The 20,061-nt window shown below is 39.9% G+C and overlaps 1 protein-coding gene across 3 annotated transcripts in view; it reads right to left on the bottom strand.

Annotated features, from left to right (window-relative positions):
- GABRA3 (gamma-aminobutyric acid type A receptor subunit alpha3) overlaps positions 1-20,061 on the bottom strand; it is a 449,120-nt gene that overhangs the window by 57,492 nt on the left and 371,567 nt on the right. For all 3 annotated transcript variants that reach the window (XM_066357176.1, XM_066357178.1, XM_066357177.1), the window contains exon 8: positions 10,294-10,446. In XM_066357176.1, coding sequence (XP_066213273.1) covers positions 10,294-10,446 — 153 coding nt within the window. The remainder of the gene's footprint in view (positions 1-10,293; positions 10,447-20,061) is intronic.

Raw genomic sequence — 20,061 nt, 5'->3', positions numbered from 1 at the left:
GGCCCCCTGAAACCATTTATACAGCTCCCGCCGCACTTCTGGAAAGGGGCACCTCTTTCACTGGTGGTCAGTGAGAGGAGCACTGTATGTGGCAGCCCCCCAATGGTCTGAGGGACAGTGAACTGACCCCCTGTGTAAAAAGTTTGGGGACCCCTGCGTCTAACTCCTAGTCCACTGACTGATCTTAGAATTCATTTTTCTGGCAACACAAGAAGGAAAAGCCTGTTCCCTCCTCTCCAGGACAGGCCTTCAGAGACTTGGATAGGGTGGCCATGGTTCCTCATAGATTTGTTTATCTCCAGAATAAATAGGGCCAGTTCCTTCTCTTGTTTTTTCCTTTCTTATTCTGGTAGATCTCTTCTGAACAGCACAGAAGTGAGTGAGGCGAAGACTCAGGACATAATATGAAGTCAGTAGGATATTCACTTCCATTATTGTGGACACTATTCTCCTACTAATGCAACAAACTTGTGGAAAATGGTTCTTTAGCTGCATCACAGTTTGGGTCCTATTGAGCTCCATGGATAACCAAAGCTATTTGCTAAGCCAGAGCTTGCTTTTAGATCAATTTAAATTTAAGACTTTTCTTTATTCACTTTTAAATTATATTTACTTTTTTCTACTTTGTTAAAATGTTAGATATATATATATACATTTAAGCTCTATAGTGTTGTGGTTATCAATATGAGTTTTGGATACAAACTAAAATAGACTGAAAATCTGGCAATCCCACTGACTAGGAATACGACCTTGAACAAGGTGCTTTACCCCACTCAGCCTCAGTTTTATCATGTGTAAAGTGTGTGTGATGATACCAGACTCAGAGATTTGTTAGGGGTCCAGTGAGATGATGTTTACAAAGTCCATAGCACAATATCTGACACATGGTAATCACTCAATAAATAATACCTATAATTAACATTATTTTTAATTTTACTTGTTATTAATAGTATCATCATAGTTATATGATTAATTATAGTAGTATAATTATAAATACATATTAATAATGTTATATTAATTTTATAATTGTTAGCAAGAATATTTGGTCTTGAATACTTATACTAGAAGTTAGAAGTCCTAAGTTCTGTCACTTACTTGCTTTTTATTTTGGGAAATTTCCTTAATTTTCCTCTGCTTTCATTCTCCCTATGGTTTCTAGTTTCTAGAATACTAACAATGCAGTTGTTGAACCCAAAGACATCCAGACTTAAGGAAAGCGGAATAGTCAGTACATTTGAGTATTGTCATACACAAAAGAATGGGAAAGTGAGCCCCATGAGCTAGGTCAAATAGGACATGGAAGGAAGACCTAAGGGGGTGAGAGATATTATATAAAAAAAGCAAGCAGATAAGGCTTATTAATTATCAACTCCACCCAGAGAGTCAGCTATTTGTACTATAGCCTCTGGAGCCATCTCTCATCTTGCCTCCTTGAATACATTGTTAATATATTAATATATTTGCTATATAAATGAAAACCCAGACTGGAAAAGACAGTACAATTTCAACAGACATACCCTAAAGGAGCACTTTTGGACAAATTATGCTGAGATTCATCAAGGCTGATTAGCAAAGACACATTTTAAGTCCTTTCAAGAATCAGTCACTTAACTAGTACATATTAACAAACTATCTGAATTTGTAGCATTATAAACTTAGAATGAACCCAAGGTTCAGTAATCCACTGATCATATCGAGCAAGGAGTAATTCATGAGAGAAACAAGCTACTTCATTTATTGTTATCATCATATGCAGTTGTGCATCCTTGGCATATTCACAGCACTGTGCCAATGCATGGATGGAAAGAACGACACAGAAACACAATGGTTCTGTGTCATATATTAGTAGAGACTTTTTGAGCTGTAGCCGCTAGAGCTTAATTAGAAGTGTCATCTTGTGAAGAACTCTTAGCTACTCAAATCTGCTAGCTTCCTCAATAAAGCATTTGATATACTTCATGGATGGACAAAGAAGTTTGTCACACCAAACTGGGAGTTGCTTGAGATCAGGGACCATGGGTAATCTCTATATTTCTTTAACCTTAAACATTATATAGTAGGCCCCTAGTGCATGTATAATTAGTAAAACTACAGTCTGTTGACTGTATGACATTTGCTCTTATCAAAGTAGATAGTATACTTTTTAATAGTAACTCTAATGTTGTTATTATCAATAATATAGTTCTTATTCTCATCTTTCCCCTAATATTAACTGTCTATTTTGTGTTTTACAGAATTAGGTCCTATGGACACAAAAATTAAAACATTTTACACTACATTATTCAAAATGAGCATTCACTCTGCCCAAGAGATATTCAGAATTAATCATACTTCATATACCTGTTTAGCACAGACACTACCACGAGGGCAAGCATTTTTGTTAATTCATTGTCCATCAAGCTTAATCCTGTTTTACAAAATGCACTGCTAAATATGACCCTTTGCCACAATCCTTCTCTGTAACCTCTTCCTCCCAAACTCTTTTAACTTCCCAACTCTGCTGCTCTATGACAAGCAAATTCATCTATCTTCTCAACCTCTTCTATAAATGCACATTCCTCTTTTGATCTCAACTGAAATCTGACTGTCCTACTGAGTATACCATTTTGGTTCTCAAAAGGTGGTTGATGATTCAGAATCAAGAGCCCAAGTGGTAAAGTTCTATATTTTCCTTGATCTTTATTACTCTTTAGTCCATTACACTATCATAGTCATGTGGTAATCTGTGATCCTGTGATATTTCTACTATCTGGTAATACTCCTTTCTACCCTTTCTCATAAGTATCATCTATAGAATACTTCCATTACATCAAAAGTTCCTCTGAGACCATTTCAGCCCCTCCGTGGTCCCAGGTAATCACTTCATTACTTTTTAATGTTCTGCTCTGCTTTATGTCACTACAAATTAGATTCTATCATCACTTCTATAGTTACATATAAATATCATACATACAGTATATATTCATTTGTGCTTGGCTTCCTTGACTTTAGGTTCTTCCATGTTGTTGTATCTATCTTTAGCTCATTCTTGTTAAATTGAGAATATTATTCCATTGTGTGTTTGTCCATTCACCTATCAATGGACATCTGGGTTGTTTCCAGTATTCAATTACAGTGGTACATTGAGATAAGAACAGACCAACATACAAATTTTTTTAAGGTATGAGCTGCAACTCGGTTCATATTTTTGTCCGAGATCTGAGTGAAATTCCGAGATACGAGTTGTGATTCGGGAAGCTGCCATTAGTTGGTGCATTGGCACACAGGTCCAGTATCAGCAGTTTGATATACGAGTTGACTGACTTACAAGCTCAGTTACAGAACGAATTAAATTTGTATCTCAAGGTACCACTTTATTTTGAATAAAGCTTATGAAAAGATTTACATGCAAGTCTTTGTGTCAGCATATACTTTCATTTTTCTTGGTAAACACCTAGGAATGGAACTGCATAATTATATAGTTAGCCTACATTTCATTTATTTATTTATTTTTATTATTTTATTTTATTTCTTTGTGACAGAGACAGACAGAGAGAGGGACAGATAGTGACAGACAGACAGGAAGGGAGAGAGATGAGAAGCATCAGTTCCTCATTGTGGCACCTTAGTTGTTCATTACTTCCTCATATGTGCCTTGACTGTGGAGCTACAGCAGACCGAGTGATCCCTTGCTCAAGCCAGCAACCTTGGGCTCAAGCTAGTGAGCCTTATCAAACCAGAGGAACCCGCACTCAAGCACGAGACCTTGGGATTTCAAACCTGGGTCCTCTGCTTCCAAGTCTGAAGTTCTATTCACTGGGCCAATGCCTGGTCAGGCAGCATACATTTAACTTTATATGAGAAGGTCAATTTTTTTTTCTAACATTCCCATCAGATGAATGAGTGTTTTTGTCACCATGCATCTATGACTTATGAAAATTAAATAATAATTGGTATTTTTACACATTTCCCTGACAATGAAAGTACTTAGAACATTTTATCTCCATATATACCCATCTCAATTTATATAGATTAAAATATGGTCTAATCTTTTATTCTAAATATATCCTATACCCAATAAGGCACCGTTATCATACATTGAATAGTCATTTAGCATTATCAACATATTTATTATTTTCATTCTTTTTAAATGCATCTTAAACTTTCCTTCTGTGATAATTTTTCTTTTGCTTGAAGATATTCCTTTAGTGAGGGCTTGATGATAATAAAATTTTAGTGTTTGATTTTTTTCCTCTGAAACAGTCTTTATTGTTTTTGTTGAAATCAGCTGATAGTCTATATATTATGAATCTAAAGGCAATGTACTTTTTTTTCAAGGCTACTTTTAACATTTTTCTCTTTGATTTTGTTTTAGTAAATTTCACTATAAGGTATCTCTGTTTGTATGTCTTTTAATTTATCCTACTCAGGTTTATAGTGCTTCTTGTAACTGTGCCTTTCTGTCCTTTGTCAAGCCTAGATAGACTTCAGTCATTATCTCTTCAAAAGTTCCTTCTGTATCATTCTCTCGTGTCTCTCCTTTAAGATTCCAATTATTTTATGTTAGACCTCAATAAATTGCATATTATTTCTCTTTTTAATGTATTTTACACATTTTTGGCATTCTAAGCCTAATTCTAGATGTTTTCTTTCAGTTTATGGGTTTTCACTTCAACAGTATCTAAACCACTGAGCTTTGTTTTCCAGTTTTAGAATTTCCAATATGCTTGCTCTCTCAAGCATTCTCACTCTCCACACACCATTTATATGATAAAATTGTCATGTTTCTTTTATCTACTTAAACAAATCATCATAGCTATTTGAAAGTTTGAATATGTAAAATATCTGTAGTCCCAGTACAACTGTATTTTTAAATTGGATTCTAATTTATATACAATAAAAATAGTTTTTACATTTCAAAGTGTTTTGGAAAATGTATAATTGTATAACTACCACCCCAATAAGATATAGAATACTTTACCACAGCAGCAAGTTCCCATATGCTCATTTTCAGTCAATCCATCACCCCCCAAAAAAGCACTCCTTTGATCTCCAACATCATAGCTTAGTTTTGTCTGTTTGGGTATTTTATATAAATAAAACCACATATTTTGTACTATTTAGTGCCTGCCTTCTTAGTCTGAGGTAATTTTTCAGATTCATCTATATTGTTATGTGAATCAACATTTATTAATCCACTGTATGTATATGCCACAATATATCCACCCATTCATTAGTAAATGCACATTTGGATATTTTTTGGTTTGGGACTCTTGTAAATAAAGCTGTTATGAACAATCTTGTAAAAGCATTTTATAGATATATATTTTCATTTCACTTGAGTATATACCTAGGAGCAAAATATAAGATTTTAGGTTAAATACATGTTTTACTTCATAAGAAACAGCCAAACTATTTTTCTTAAATAGTTGTACCATTTTACACCCTCTACTTTTTCATCAATATTACAAATATTTGGAATTGTCAGTCTTTTTAATTTTAACCATTCAGTTTTTGTAAAGTAATATTTCCATATGGTATTACCTTGTATTTCCCTGATATAAAATAACATTTACTACCTTTTTATATGCTTATGGGTATTTATATATTTTCTTCGTAACGTGTGTGTTTATGTCTTTTTACAATTTTTAAAACTGTATTCTCTGTTTTTTTATTATTTATCTGAAGTAGCTTTTTATATTTGTGGAATAGATGCTTTGTCAGATCTGTATACCTATAAAATATATTCTCCCAGTTTATAGTTTGCCTTTTCACTTTCTTAATGTTATGCTTTGATGAGTAGAAATTTTTTATTTTGATCAAGTAAAGTTTATTCTTTTTTCTTCACTATTATTACTTTTTTTGTGCACTAAGAAATTTTTGCCTTCCGAAGGTTGCAAATATATTGTTTTATAACTAGTTCCAAGAGCTTTTTATATTTAATTTTTATATTTAAGACCATGATCAATCTCAAATTAATTCTCTGCAATGCTATCTCTGTCATAAATCAAGTTTTCATATATGGGAATCTACTTTTACCCTCTATATGATGTTTTATTTATTTATTTGCCTTGTGCCAATAATGCATTGTCTTAATTACTATAGCTTTAAATAATTTTTAACACTTTGTGGGGCAAGTCCTGCCACTTCTTCTGTAGGAGGATATTGGCTATTCTTGACTGTTTGTTCTTACATAAAAATTCTGCAATCACTTTTTAAATTAATGTTTTATCTTGGAGGTTCATATCAATACAATTAGTATAAATATGAGCTCTAAACTCACATGAGGCTACATTTGAATTTAAAAATAAATTACTTTTTTGTGACAGGGACAGAGAGACAGAGAGAGGGACAGATAGGGACAGACAGACAGGAAGGAGAGAAATGAGAAGCATCAATTCTTCATTGCAGCACCGTAGTTGTTCATTGATTGCTTTCTCATATGTGCCTTGACCAGGGGGCTACAGCAGACAGAATGACCCCTTGCTCAAGCCAGCAACCTTGGGCTAAAGCTTGTGAGCCTTGCTCAAACCAGATGAGCCTGCACTCAAGTTGGCAACCTCATGGTTTCGAATCTGGGTCCTCCACATTCCAGTTTAATTCTCTATCCACTGTGCCACCACCTGCTCAGGTTAAAAATAAATTCTTAAAGGATCTTCTACTTCATAGAGACCAGAACATAATGGACATGGCTTTTTATTGTTTCCTTGCACTGGTTACTATATTTTTAGTGCTGTTTTCCATGTAAGGCATAATCATTCAATGGTATTAGATTTATGGGATGAATTCCTGTATTCATTTCTTATGGCTGCTGTTAACTAATTACCATAAATTTAATGGCTTAAAACAACACAAATACATTGTGTCCGTAAAGTCATGGTGCACTTTTGACCGGTCACAGGAAAGCAACAAAAGACAACAGAAATGTGAAATCTGCACCAAATAAAAGGAAAACCCTCCCAGTTTCTGTAAGATGATGTGGCAGCATGTGCGCATGTGCAGATGATGATGTAACACCATGTATACAGCGGAGCAGACTACGGCCATGCCAGTCGAGATGTGGATGGTACAGAGGAAAGTTCAGTGTGTTCTGTGGCTCACTAAATTCGAATCCATGACCAAAGTGCAATGTGAATATTGGTGCGTTTATAACGAAGTGCTACCACATAGGAATAACATTACTCGGTGGGATAAGCAGTTGAAGGAAACCAGCAGTTTGGTGGAGAAACCCCGTTCTGATAGGCCATCAGTCAGTGATGAGTCTGTAGAGGCTATACGGGAAGCTACCTAAGGAGTCCTAAAAAATCTGTGCATGAGCCCACATTGAACTGCACTGAATAGGTATGAAACTGGGAGAGTTTTTCTTTTATTTGGTGCAGAATTCACATTTCTATCATCTTTTGTTGCTTTCCTGTGACGGGTCAAAAGTGCACCATGACTTTACGGACACACTGTATCTCTTCTTAAAGTTCTGGAGTCTAGACGTCAGAAATCAGTTTCACTGAGTTAAAGTCAAAGTGTCATTAGTGCTTCACTCCCTCTGGAGGCTCTAAAGGGAGAATCTATTGTTTTTTCCATTTTCTATAGCTGCACTATTTGGCTCATGGGTCCCCTTCTGCTCTTCCAAAGCCAACAGCATAGCATCTTTTTTTTAATTATGTACTAATTTTAGAAGGAGAGAGGGAGGGAGGATGGGAAAAAAGGGTGATGAGGAAGAGAGAGAGATCGAGTTGTTGCTCTATTTATTTATGCATGATTGGTTAATTCTTACATGTGCCTTAACTAGGGATTGAACCCACAACCTTCACATATTGGGACAATAACCAATTGAGTCATGTGGCCAGGGCCAGCATAGCATTTTCAAATCTATCTTGGTTCCTTCATCACATTGTCTTCTATTCTGTAGTCAAGTATTCCTCTGCCTCACTCTTATAAGAACATTTGTGATTGGGTTTAGGGTCCATCCAGATAATCCAGGAAAATTTCCCCATCTTGAGATCCTTAACTTAATTCACATTTACAGTCACTTTTCCACATAATATAACACTCACAAGTTCCAAGTATTAGGACATGGATAACTTTGGTGATTATTATTCAGCCTACCACAGTCTTAATTCTAACCCTTAACTTTATTCAGGATCAAAGCCTTTCTTGTGTAACCTTAAATCTCAAACTTTTACTTACCAAAACTACTATTCCATCCACCCACCTTTCTTCTTCAACATTATCAGCTCATGGGATTAGTACTTCAGTTTTCAGTTCTTTATACTATTTAGGTTCTTGAGTATTTCCTTTAATTTCTTTTTTTCCTTTAATTTCTTATGAGCTGAGATACTTTAAAAAGAAAAAGATGTTTTCTATGTTTTAGCTAGATTTTTTAAAGAAAAATTTCTCAGGGTATCTAGTTTTTTATATTGAGAAAGACAAATATCATATGATCTCACATATATGTGGAATCTAATGAACACAATAAACTGAGGAACAAAATAATATAGAAACAGAGACAGTGTAACAGGGAACAGTTGGGCAGCTGTCAGAAGGAGGGGAGGAGAGGGGATGAGATAAAAGAAAGTAAAGAGATTAGCCAAATTATATATACATAACACAAAGATATAGACAACAGGGTAGCAAGTCCCAGAGGGAAAGGGGGGATGGAGTTAGGAGGAAGGGGGCAAAAAGAGTAAAATGGTAATGGTAAGAGACTATGCATGGGACATGGGGGGCACAATGTGGGGGACTAAGGGTGTTATATTGAGTGGGGCACTTGAAACCATGTGCCCCACTAAAATTTTTTAAATGGGCAACTTTAATCTACTCTTGGCTTCTTCCACTTTACTAGAATTGTACTTTTCAAAATCCTAACGCCCGAGCATATCACCATATCACCATACCTAAGAGACAGTTTCTATCTGCATCTTACCTAAACCACAGTAGAATTCACCCCAGATGATTATTATACCCTGCTTCTTGAAACACTATTCCTCTCTTGATTTCATGATACCACACCATTCTAGTTTATTTTTCTTTTCCCCTACTTTATAGGTCACTCTTTCTCTTTCTCCATTGCTATGTACTCCTCTATCTGATTTAAAATGCTGCTTCTTTCTGATAAATCATTTACTATTTAACTATATAGTACAGCTTCAGGATATTAGTAGGAAATATAGGCCTTCTGTGTGGGTATGCAACACATTCAAGTGTATGACTCACAAGCCACCATGCCATGGAGACAGTTTAGTAGACTAAAAGAATTAATATTTATCTCTTAAAAAATCCTACACTGGCCCTGGCCAGTTGGATCAGTGGCAGAGCATTGGCTTAGCAGGTGGAAGTCCTGGGTTCAATTCCCAGTCAGGGAACTCAGAAGAAGTGACCATCTGCTTCTCTACCCCTCCCCCTTTTCTCTCTCTCTCTTTGTCTCTTTCTACTTTTACCAAAGCCAGGGCTCAAATGGTTCGAGCAAGTTGACCCCAGGCACTGAGGATGGCTCCATGGTCTCACCTCAGCCACTAAAATAGCTCAGTTGCCTAGCAATGGAGCAGTAGCTCTAGGTGGGTAGAGCATCCCCAGGTAGGGGGCTTACCAGGTGGATCCTAGTCGAAGTACATGCGGGAGTCTGTCTGCCTGCTTCCTTTTCTCTCACTTAAATAAAAAAAATCTTTCAAATAATTAATTTAAAAAAACTTACAGTGAAAAAAACATACAGAAAATGTTTTATTTGCTGTAAGTCTCCCAGGGAAAAGTACTAATGATATGCATGTCTCTCCTCAGATATTAATAAATTCATACTGAAGAAAATTTTTCCGATTGTAGGTACTATTGAAAAACCCTTTCAACTCAACTCTGTATACCCTTTACTGAATATCAGATAATTCATACTTTCAAAAAGGCTAGGTGAGAAGCAGCAAAGTTAGACATGCATACAAAAAAATGGGTTGCAAAAATGCCCCCGTCCTACCTATCTGTTGGTAGCTTAGTTTCCCACCCTTCACCTTCTTGTGCTCTGCCCACTAATTTCCTCTTTTTCACTAAACTCTCCAACCCTTTCTAGCTCTTAGAGCAAACCTGACTACTCAGGCAGCATTTCAGTAACCTTACAACTACAACACTCTTCTTATTTCTACTTCCTTGTTAAAAATTCAGTTGCTTGAAATATCAATAAGGAGTGACTCAGTTACTAATGCTGGGCTCAGGTGTTGCTCCCATTATCTCTAGTAATGGTTATTCTACCTTTCTCTCACCTACTCCAAGTGTCCATTATAAGAATTTGCAAATGTCTCCCCCATCATCCTCCACAAAACAACACTCACTCACCAAAGACTGTGCGGGCAGGGACAGACTCTCTGTTGAGCCAGAAAGACACTTGTGACAGAATGACAGTCATGATACATGGCAAGTAGGTCTGGATTACAAAGTAGCCAATTTTTCGCTTGAGATGGAAGTGGGTTGTCATGACGACATATTCTCCTGAAAAGAGAGTAAAATTAAGTGGTATGTACCAAAAAACATTGTTGATCAAGGTAGGCTCCAATTCAGTTCACAATGTTCCCTAACCTTATATTCAAAACAAGATATCTCAGCATCTCCCAAGTGCACGAAACCAGATGTCAAGTAGTGATTCTTTTTTTCATGAAAATTTATGCTAACAGTATATCAACACAGCTTGCTCAGAGCATTTTTGATAAAAGTCATTCAAATAAATTAGTGCCGTCATTTAAATCAATTCAATAAAAAATAACATTTTTACAACATTTGCTATATAATTGGCACTCTTCTAGAACCTTCATTTCCTTAAAACACTTCATCTTAACAACAACCTAATGAGGTAGGTACTATTGTTATCTTTATTTTATAGGTTAATAAACTGAAGCAAAAAGAAATTGTGCAACTTCCACAAGGTTACCCGGCTAGTAAGTAGTGGAGCCTGAATTCAATGTCAGATGTGTTGCCTCCATAGTTTATGCTTTCTAATCACTATGCTATACTGTTCAAATGGATTTATTGGGTTACAACCAAAAGTTCACATAGCAGAATGTAGGTTGGCTTACATTACCCCAATTCAAAATAAGACTGAACACTTATTAAAATCTTATTATGTGCCAAACATCTATGAGTCTTTTTGTAGTATTTACTTTATACCCTCCCAAAAACCCTGTAAGGAAGGAATTAATTATTACCTCTTGTTAACTTCAACAGCTAGTTGTCACTCTTACTAGATTTTTCAGAAGCATTTTATATACTTGACCACTCCATTCTCCTGGAATGAGTATCTTCACCCAATTTTTAGGCTATGAGGTTCTTCTGGTTTCTGTCCTACCACATTACCTTTCTAGTTTCCTTTGCTGGCTTCTTTAATTTTCTAAACACATGAGGATATCAGGATTCATACTTGTACTTTTTTCTGTCTCACTCAGTGTCTTTGCATTTTTAGGCTGAGTCTCTAAATAATACCTTAAACTCTGATAACTTCCCAATGTATGTCTTCTGACAGGGCTTCCTACTTGTTATGGGTTGAATTGTGTCTCCTGGAAAGGTATAGTGGAGTCCTAACCATGAGTACCTCAGAGTGTGTCCTGCCTTAGAAATAGGTTTGTTGCAAATATAATTAGTTAAAATGAGGTCATACTGGAGTAGGATGGGTTGTATCCCACTGTGACTAATGCTCTTATAAAGAGAAATACACACAGGGTGATGTGTAATGACATGTGATAACAGAGATAGATATTGGAGTGATAAATCCACAAGCCAGGAAATGCCAAAAATTGTCAGCAACCCTCAGAAACTAGGAGAGAAAAACACAGAACAGATCCTCCTTCAGAACCTCTAAAAGGAACCAACTTTGCCAACACCCTCATTTCAGACTTTTAGCCTCCAAAACTAGGGGACAATAAATTTCTATTGTTTTAAGTCACCAAGTTTGTGTTAAATTGATACACATACCTATGGTTCCCTACACTACTCTAGACATATGTATTCAATTATCTATTAGACATCACCACTTGGAGATTTAATAGGTATCTTGACCTAAAATGTCCAAGTCATAGCTTTTACTCTCACTATCTCCCACCCTCTCCAACTGGCTCTTCCAACAGACTTTTCCCATTGCAGTAAATGGTAGCTCTGAAGAACACAGGCTAACATAAAATTATTTAAAAATTTGGCATTGTCATTGACTTCCCTCTCTCTCTTCTCCCTCCTTCCCTTGTATATGCCTTCATGTGTGTGCATGATTGCACACACATATAGCCAATCAATCAGAAAACCCTGATAGTTCTTTCTGCAAATGCTGTATATCCATAATGTGACCACTTATCACCACCTCCACCACAACCACTCTTGTCTAAGACACTGGAGTACTGTAATAACTTTCTAACCGGTCTTTCTTATGTTTTTTTCCCTCTTCAATGCATTACTTACACAGTAGCCATAATTATTCTACTAAAATATAAATCAGATTCAGTCTCCTTTTTAAAAAATATTAAATATTATTTATTCATTTTAGAGAAAGGAGAGAGAAGTGAGGAGTGGGGAGGGGAGAGTGGGAAGCATCAACTTGTAGTTGCTTCCATATATGCCTTGAGCAGGCAAGCCCAGAGTTTTGAACTCACAGCCTCAGCTTTGCAGGAGAAGGCTTTATACACAGCACTACCACACGTCAGGCAAAAAAAATATTAATGTTTATTTTATTGACTTTAGAGAGAGGAAGGTAGAGAGCAGAAGAGAAACAGAAATATTTGTTCCTGTATATGCCCTGACCTTGGATTGAACTAGCAACTTCTGTGCTTTGGGATGATGCTCTAACTAACTGAATTATCCAGTCAGGGCAGATTAAGTCTCTCTTTTCTTTAAGACTCCCATCTCTCAAAGATTAAAAGCCAAATTCTACTAAATGGTCCCCCAAAATCCATGTAGTCTAATTCCTCTACTACCTTTCTTGTCACAGAGTCTTATTTTTCACCTCTCTCCCTCTACCCACAACTGGTTTTGCAGGTCTCCCAAATGATGCAATTTTCCACTTTTCTACCCCACCTATTCCCTTTTACCTGAGCCAAGAAAGTATTATCTGGTTATCCAAAGCTCAATATACCATACATATTGTGTTTGTATTCACAACCTACCTTTTTTATGTGAACATAAGAAAATATAAGTAGGTTTATTTTTAAGTTAGCAAAGAATTCTCATACAAAATAATGTAATACATTCATTATAAGTTTAGAGTTTTTCTCTTTTTATCTCTGCTTCTTTTTCAATAATTTTGTGTCTTTGTTCCCCACTGCCTCCCACTCTCTCCTTCTTCTGCTCCACTCTATCCTTCTTCCTCTCTACCTCTTTCCTGTCTGTGTCCATTTCTATTCCTTTCTCTGCCTGTCTTTCCCTCCATTCTCTTTCTCCACTGAGAAGGCATTGATGATTTATTTTTAATGACAGTTGGACTTTGATTAGCTTGGACAATTTTCCTCCATTCCTACCTTAGTTTCATACCCTTAAACTCCTATCTATTGATCTATATTTCATAATATGAAATATATATTACGTATAATAAATATTATTTATAACTTAGTTACATTCTGTAGATATCAAAGGCAAAGCAAGTTGCAAAAACTTATCAAATTATCCATTTGTTTTAAAAAAATAAATATATTTTATTCAGTCTTCTCCTTTTGTATCCTTTATTCCCTTCAATTTCTTTCCTTCTGTCTCTCTTCCAAAGAAGCAAAGAGGGTGATTAAGATCAGTGAGATGATGGAATAGGACATCCCAGCTTCAGTACCCAATCAGAAAATATGTGGATTAACAACTATTCAAAGATAATAATACCTTTGTAAAAAATCCCAGAACTAGGTGGAGCACAAAACAAAGCCACATTAGAAGGGTAAGAGAAGTGGTTTTACTTTTCTGCCTTCTTCCCTCCTATAGGCCAGCTCCATGTAGTACCTAGAAAGGAGAGAGTATGGCAGATATAGGCTTCCAGAATTCCAGGATATTCCTTTGGAGGTCCACTTTTGTCGATATTCATGGGACACACTGGGGGAATTGGTAGTGATAAACCCCTTGGGGTTAGCTAAGTACAAGGTGGGCGATGGAACTTACAGCCATCGGTGCACAGATTTGTTAGCCATACCATATCCCTGTTAGTAGTCTCTTCTGATCAAAGTCCAGTGATCTGGCCTTGCCTGTTCAGAAACCCAACCTCAAGAGCAGCCTGTAGGTCTGGCAACCACATAAGTATAGGTGGAGGCCTCTCCCAACAGGAGAGCTCTGGCCGAAAGCAAAACTCCAGCAGAGGCAGTGGGCCAATCAAAAGGTTTACACTCTCTGGTGTCCTGATGAAGTCAAAAGACACCTTCTTGTGGTTAAAACCTACCATCTTCACAGCCTGATGGTGGTGGTACACTCACCCACCAATCATGGCATTCATGGGAATCAAAAAGGTAGAGGTATTAAGCAAAAGGGGGAAAAAAACCTCAATAGACACAAGTAATAGTATGGTAATTACCAGAAGGAAAGGGGGTAGACAGGCGGTAGAAGAGGATAAATGGTAATGGAAGGAGACTTGACTTTGGGTGGTGAACAACATACAATATACAGATGATCATAGAATTTTACCCTTGAAAGTTATATAATTTTATTAACCAATGTCACCCCAAAAAATCCAATTTTTAAAAAATCCACTGGTCATGTGGCCTGGGAGCAGTAGCTCCTCTGTCTAGCAATAAGGTGATTTTGGCAGGTCAAAACCTGACTGCTGATGAGCATAGGGATGGCAATGACCCTTTCTACCAACATGGTGATCCCTGGAAACCAAAACCAGTTGGTTGCAAATCCTCAAAGTGCAACATCTCTTGTCAATGACAACACCCATACATCAACAAGGCAATCCCTTTGGGTCAAAACTGGAGGTGGATTTAAGTCAGGCATACAGGACATGCACTCTGGGCCCCAACTTCTAAAGGGCCACACCAAACCCCAATTTTACACTTTTTTCTAATGACACTAAGTTTGCTTTCATATGTGCAATTTTAACATTAATAGTACATAATACTTTTATTTATTTAAAAATATGGTTAACATGTATTTTTATTTTCCTTTTCTCTCTCTTTTTTTTAAGGGGCTCAATATTTTCTTCTGCGCCTGGGGCTTCAACCAATCTTAATCTGCCTCTGGTCAAAACCAACAAGTCATGCAGCCTGAGGGTGTGGAAGCCTCCCCTACCCACTCTCAAGAGATTCCTGGAGATAAAAAACCCTCCAGCTACATAGCCAGGGGGTAGCAAGTCCTCTCTCCACCTAAATGGTAACCCCTGAGGGTCAAGATCCAAGGGCTGCACATCATGAGGGCGGGGATATCCCCATGGTCCTGCACAAGGCAATTTCTGGGAGTCAAAATCCTTGCCTGTGCAGCGTAGGGGTGGCAGCAACTCCTGCCTGCAGACATGGTGGACTTGCCTGCCAACAAGGCAATTCCTGGGAAACAAAACTTGTTTTCACCCATCTTGAGGGCCACAGTGCCCTTGCCCACCAACAAAGTGATCCCTGGGGATCAAAACCCACTGGCTGTGCAGCTTGGGGGAGGTAACCTGCCACCCAGAAGGTGATGCCAAAATAACAAATCATACTGACCATGCAACCTGGATATAGCAGCTATTGGAGTCAAAGCTGTTGGCTATGCAGCCTGGGATGGTGACATCTCCCTACCTGGCCCACCCCCACCATCCTGAAAGTGATCCAAGAGTAACAAATCACTCTGACCGCATAGGCTGGGTGAAGAAACTCCAGGAATAAAACCTGCCAACTGTGTAGCTTGGGGGTGGTGGCGACCCTGCTTTCCAACACAGTGACCACTGGGAGTCAAAATCCTCTGGCCATGTTGCCTAGGAGCAGCAAGATCACCAGCTGACCACTGATAAAGCAATTACTTGGAAAATAAACCTTACCAGACAAGCCAGTGGAGCTGCTGCATACATGGCAACCACTGAGAGTCAAATCTGCCAGCCATGCAGCCTAGGGGTGGCAGCAAAACCTGTCCACAGACACAGCAATCTTGCCCACCAATACAGTGATTCCTGGGAGTCAAAACCTGCTGGCCACACAGCCAGGATATGGCAATACCCCCTCCTACTCATAAGGTCATCTGTCTCTGGGGAACACCACAAGCTGGTCACACAGCCTGGGGCAGCATCTCTGTTGCAGGGAGTCAAACCCACCAGTCATGCAGCCTAGGAGAGGCAGCGACATATCTCCACAGGCATGGCAACCTCTCTCACCAACCTAGGGATCCCCTGGGTGTCAAGAACCCCTGGCCTAGTGGCCTCGAAGCTGCAACGCCACCACCCACAGCAGACAAGGCAATTCTCTTTGGAACAAAGCATGCTTGGACACACAACCTGGGGCAGCAGTACACTCTCCTGCCAACAAGTTAACCCCTGGATGTCAAACCCAACAGCCAAGTAGTTTAGGGGAAGCAGCTATACTCTCTTTCCATAAGGATACTTGGTCTGGGGTATAGTGACACACTCCACCCCTGACTATTCACAAGGCAATCTCTGGGGAACAAATCCAGCTGTCTGCACACACTGAGTACTGTGATGTCCCCCTACTCCCCCACCCCATCCCCACACCCTGCACAAACAAGGCTATCCCTGGGGAACAAACCCAGCCAGCTGTGCAGCCTGTGGGTGGTAATGCCTGATGGATACATGAATTTACCAAAACTTCCAAACTACACTTTTGCTGTTCTGCTTGGCTATCTGACCCCACCCTTACTGGACTATCACCCCTGAAACAGAAAAGTTCTAGGAAGCTGGTCAGCCACCCCGAGGAGAAGCGTTCCAAGAAGACGATATCGTAAAACTACAGAAGGGAGACCCTGGCCGGTTGGCTCAGCGGTAGAGCATCGGCCTGGCGTGCGGGGGACCCGGGTTCGATTCCCGGCCAGGGCACATAGGAGAAGCGCCCATTTGCTTCTCTACCCCCCCTCCTTCCTCTCTGTCTCTCTCTTCCCCTCCCGCAGCCAAGGCTCCATTGGAGCAAAGATGACCCGGGCGCTGGGGATGGCTCCTTGACCTCTGCCCAGGCACTAGAGTGGCTCTGGTCGCGGCAGAGAGATGCCCCGGAGGGGCAGAGCATCGCCCCCTGGTGGGCAGAGCGTTGCCCCTGGTGGGCGTGCCGGGAGGATCCCGGTTGGGCACATGCGGGAGTCTGTCTGACTGTCTCTCCCTGTTTCCAGCTTCAGAGAAAATACAAAAAAAAAAAAAAACACTACAGAAGGGAGCATACCAGAATTGCTGATGCAACACACACTTGCTCAAAGTTCTCCCTTAACCCTATAAAAAATTTGCCTCAGAATCTGTTTGGGTGCACTTCTCCTGGAGGAGTGCCCCAGCTGGTATTTCTCCTCTAATAACGCCTGCACACCTGGTGTTCCAGTGCCGTCTCATTCTTATATCTGGTGCTGAAACCCAGGACAGGGTATTAACTGCTTGGACGATCCCTCTTTGCCATCCAAACTTACAACCAGGGAAGCAATGGGCAGCAGCAGCTCATCCCGGGCTTACTCCCTGATTCTGTTTGGATGTGTAATTGTAGGTTGATTGGCCAGCAGTCTAACCCTGTCCTGAACCCCTGCTGGACCAGGAAGGTAAGGAGTTTCTCCCTTCCCCTTCCCCAGTTGGCCTCTAAATTTCTCTCTAAAAACACCCCTTTCTGGTCGGACGGTTTTCTCTGACACACCTCACATTTTGAGGGGTTTGACTTTCAGTCTCAGTGGACTGCACAGAAGACTAGGCACCTAGCCAAACCTCTCCACTCTCTCAGACTTCTTGTCCTCGGAGCTCCCTGACAGGTGGTGACAACCTCTATCAGGGATGACTCCCCCACACAGAGATTCTCTCCTCTTGGGACAGTGACAAAAGGTGGGGATGCCCCCTCTTGCTCACCTGTCTCCACTATGGGCTCTTCAGAGTCTAAGCCTTCTGACCAGACCCCTCTAGGATGTCTCATAAAAAACCTCACCAAACTCGGTCGGTCTCTCAGACCTCAAACGAAGAAATTAATCTTCTTCTGTAACACTGCTGGTCTCAGTACAGACTAGACAATGACTCCCATTGGCCCGAAAACAAGACATTCGATTACAATATCCTAAGAGATCTTGACAATTTCTGCCACCAGACGGGAAGGGCATCAGAAATTCCTTATGTGCAGGCTTTCTCCTCCCTTCTCTCCTGTCCTTAATTTCTGTGCCTTCGCAGGCCGTTTTTGGCCAAAGAAACCTCACCTAAAACCTCTACTCCTAATCTTTCCTTCTCCGCGAACTCCCAACTCTCTCCCTCCTGCCTGACCCCTGGGGCACCACTCTCTCGGGACCCCTCTCTAGTCCCTCACTAAATCTTTTTTGCTGGAGTCTCTTCCCTCCAGAAAGCCCCCTCCCTTCACTAAATCCTGTTTTCTCATTCATCAGTCTCTCTTTCTCCTCCCCTGCTGGCCAGGGGCCCCTCCCTTCACTGTGTTCTTCATCCCCTCCCCCCTACTTAGAAGCTGTGGCTCTGGCTGCAGTGCCTGTCTCATCTTTGACCTCTCTTCCCTCCTTACAAACTGCAGTTATGTCTGTCTCCTCTCCAACCCCTCCTCCTTCCTTACAAACTGTGACTGTGCCTCTTTCCTCTTCACCCCCTCCCCTCTCCTGAGAGCTCTAAATCCTTTTGACTCCTCTGACCATGTGGCGCCACACCAGTACTTTAACCTCCTCCTCCTCCTCCTGCAGATTCTGACCCTCCTTCTTTCCATCCAGCTGCTCACACTGTCCATCCGTCTGTTTTCTCTCTTCCTCCCCTCTTTGCTGGCAACTCCCTGCCATCTCAAAAAACTTTAAAAAACAGAATTGTCTATTAAGCTTTGTAAGTAATCTGTTTTGTCTTTCTAACAAACAGAGGTTTGTTAGAAAATATCTAGTATAATTTGAATTGGAACAAGTAAAGTGCGCTCATTTAAATTCCTTAATTCATAACTTTTATGTAAAGTCTTTGTTTAATGTGTAACTGTGTCTGTTTCTAAGGCCTTAAACCAATAATTACCTACCTCTTAAACCAGGCTTACACATCCCCATGGACTCTCCCTGCAATACCCCCACCCTTCCTATTCGAAAACCTTCAGGGGCTTATCACCTTGTACAAGCCTTACACCTAATCAATGAGGCAGTAATTCCCCTCCACCCAGTACTCCCTAATCTCTAAAGTTACTGTCACACATTTTCCAAACACCCCTCACTTCATGGTCCTAGACCTCAAGAATGCTTTCTTTACCATTCCTCTACACCAGGGGTCTCAAACTCGTGGCCCGCGGGCCACATGCGGCCCGCCCACCAATTTTGTGTGGCCCGCAGACTGGCCCACAGACTAATCCACGAAGTTTGATTAGTCTGTGGGCCGCACAAAATTGGTGGGCGGGCTGCATGCGGCCCACGGGCCGCGAGTTTGAGACTCCTGCTCTACACCCTGACTCTTACTTTCTGTTTTCATTCACCTGGACTGATTCAAACACTAATGCAGCCCAGCAACTTATGTGGACTGTCTTACCTCAGGGGATCAAAAATAGCCCACACCTGTTTAGGTAGGCATTAGCTCAGGTTTTAGCAGCATGCAATCTCAAAACTAGTTCTTTCTTACAATATGTAAATAACCCACTCCTCTGAAGCCCCTGCCTGCCTCAAGGAGACACACCACCACCCTTCTTAACTTCCTTGCTATGAAGGAATATCGTGTCTTCTCTGCTAAGGCTCAATTTCACTCTTAGTCCGTAGTCTATCTGGGCATCACCTTAATCCCCACCACCTGAAGTCTCACCCTAGATCTAACTCAGACCCTCCACAGTCTCCAGCCACCTACCACTGCAAATTAAATATTTTCTTTCTTCAGTCTAATAGTCTTCTTTAAACATTGAATTCCCAATTTTGCTCTCTTAGTCAAGCCCCTCAGTGAGATCTTCTGAGCATGGCTTTTAAGGTCTATAATGTCCAAGGAAGTAAAAGAAAAGGCAAATAAGGCCCAAAAGAAGTCAGGAAATACCAGCTTTTGGCTCCAGCACCCTA

The sequence above is a fragment of the Saccopteryx leptura genome, chromosome X, assembly GCF_036850995.1.
Source record: "Saccopteryx leptura isolate mSacLep1 chromosome X, mSacLep1_pri_phased_curated, whole genome shotgun sequence".
NCBI lineage: Eukaryota > Metazoa > Chordata > Mammalia > Chiroptera > Emballonuridae > Saccopteryx > Saccopteryx leptura.
The sequence above is the reverse complement of the archived record's forward strand: the minus strand, read 5'-3'. Positions and strand labels throughout refer to the sequence as shown.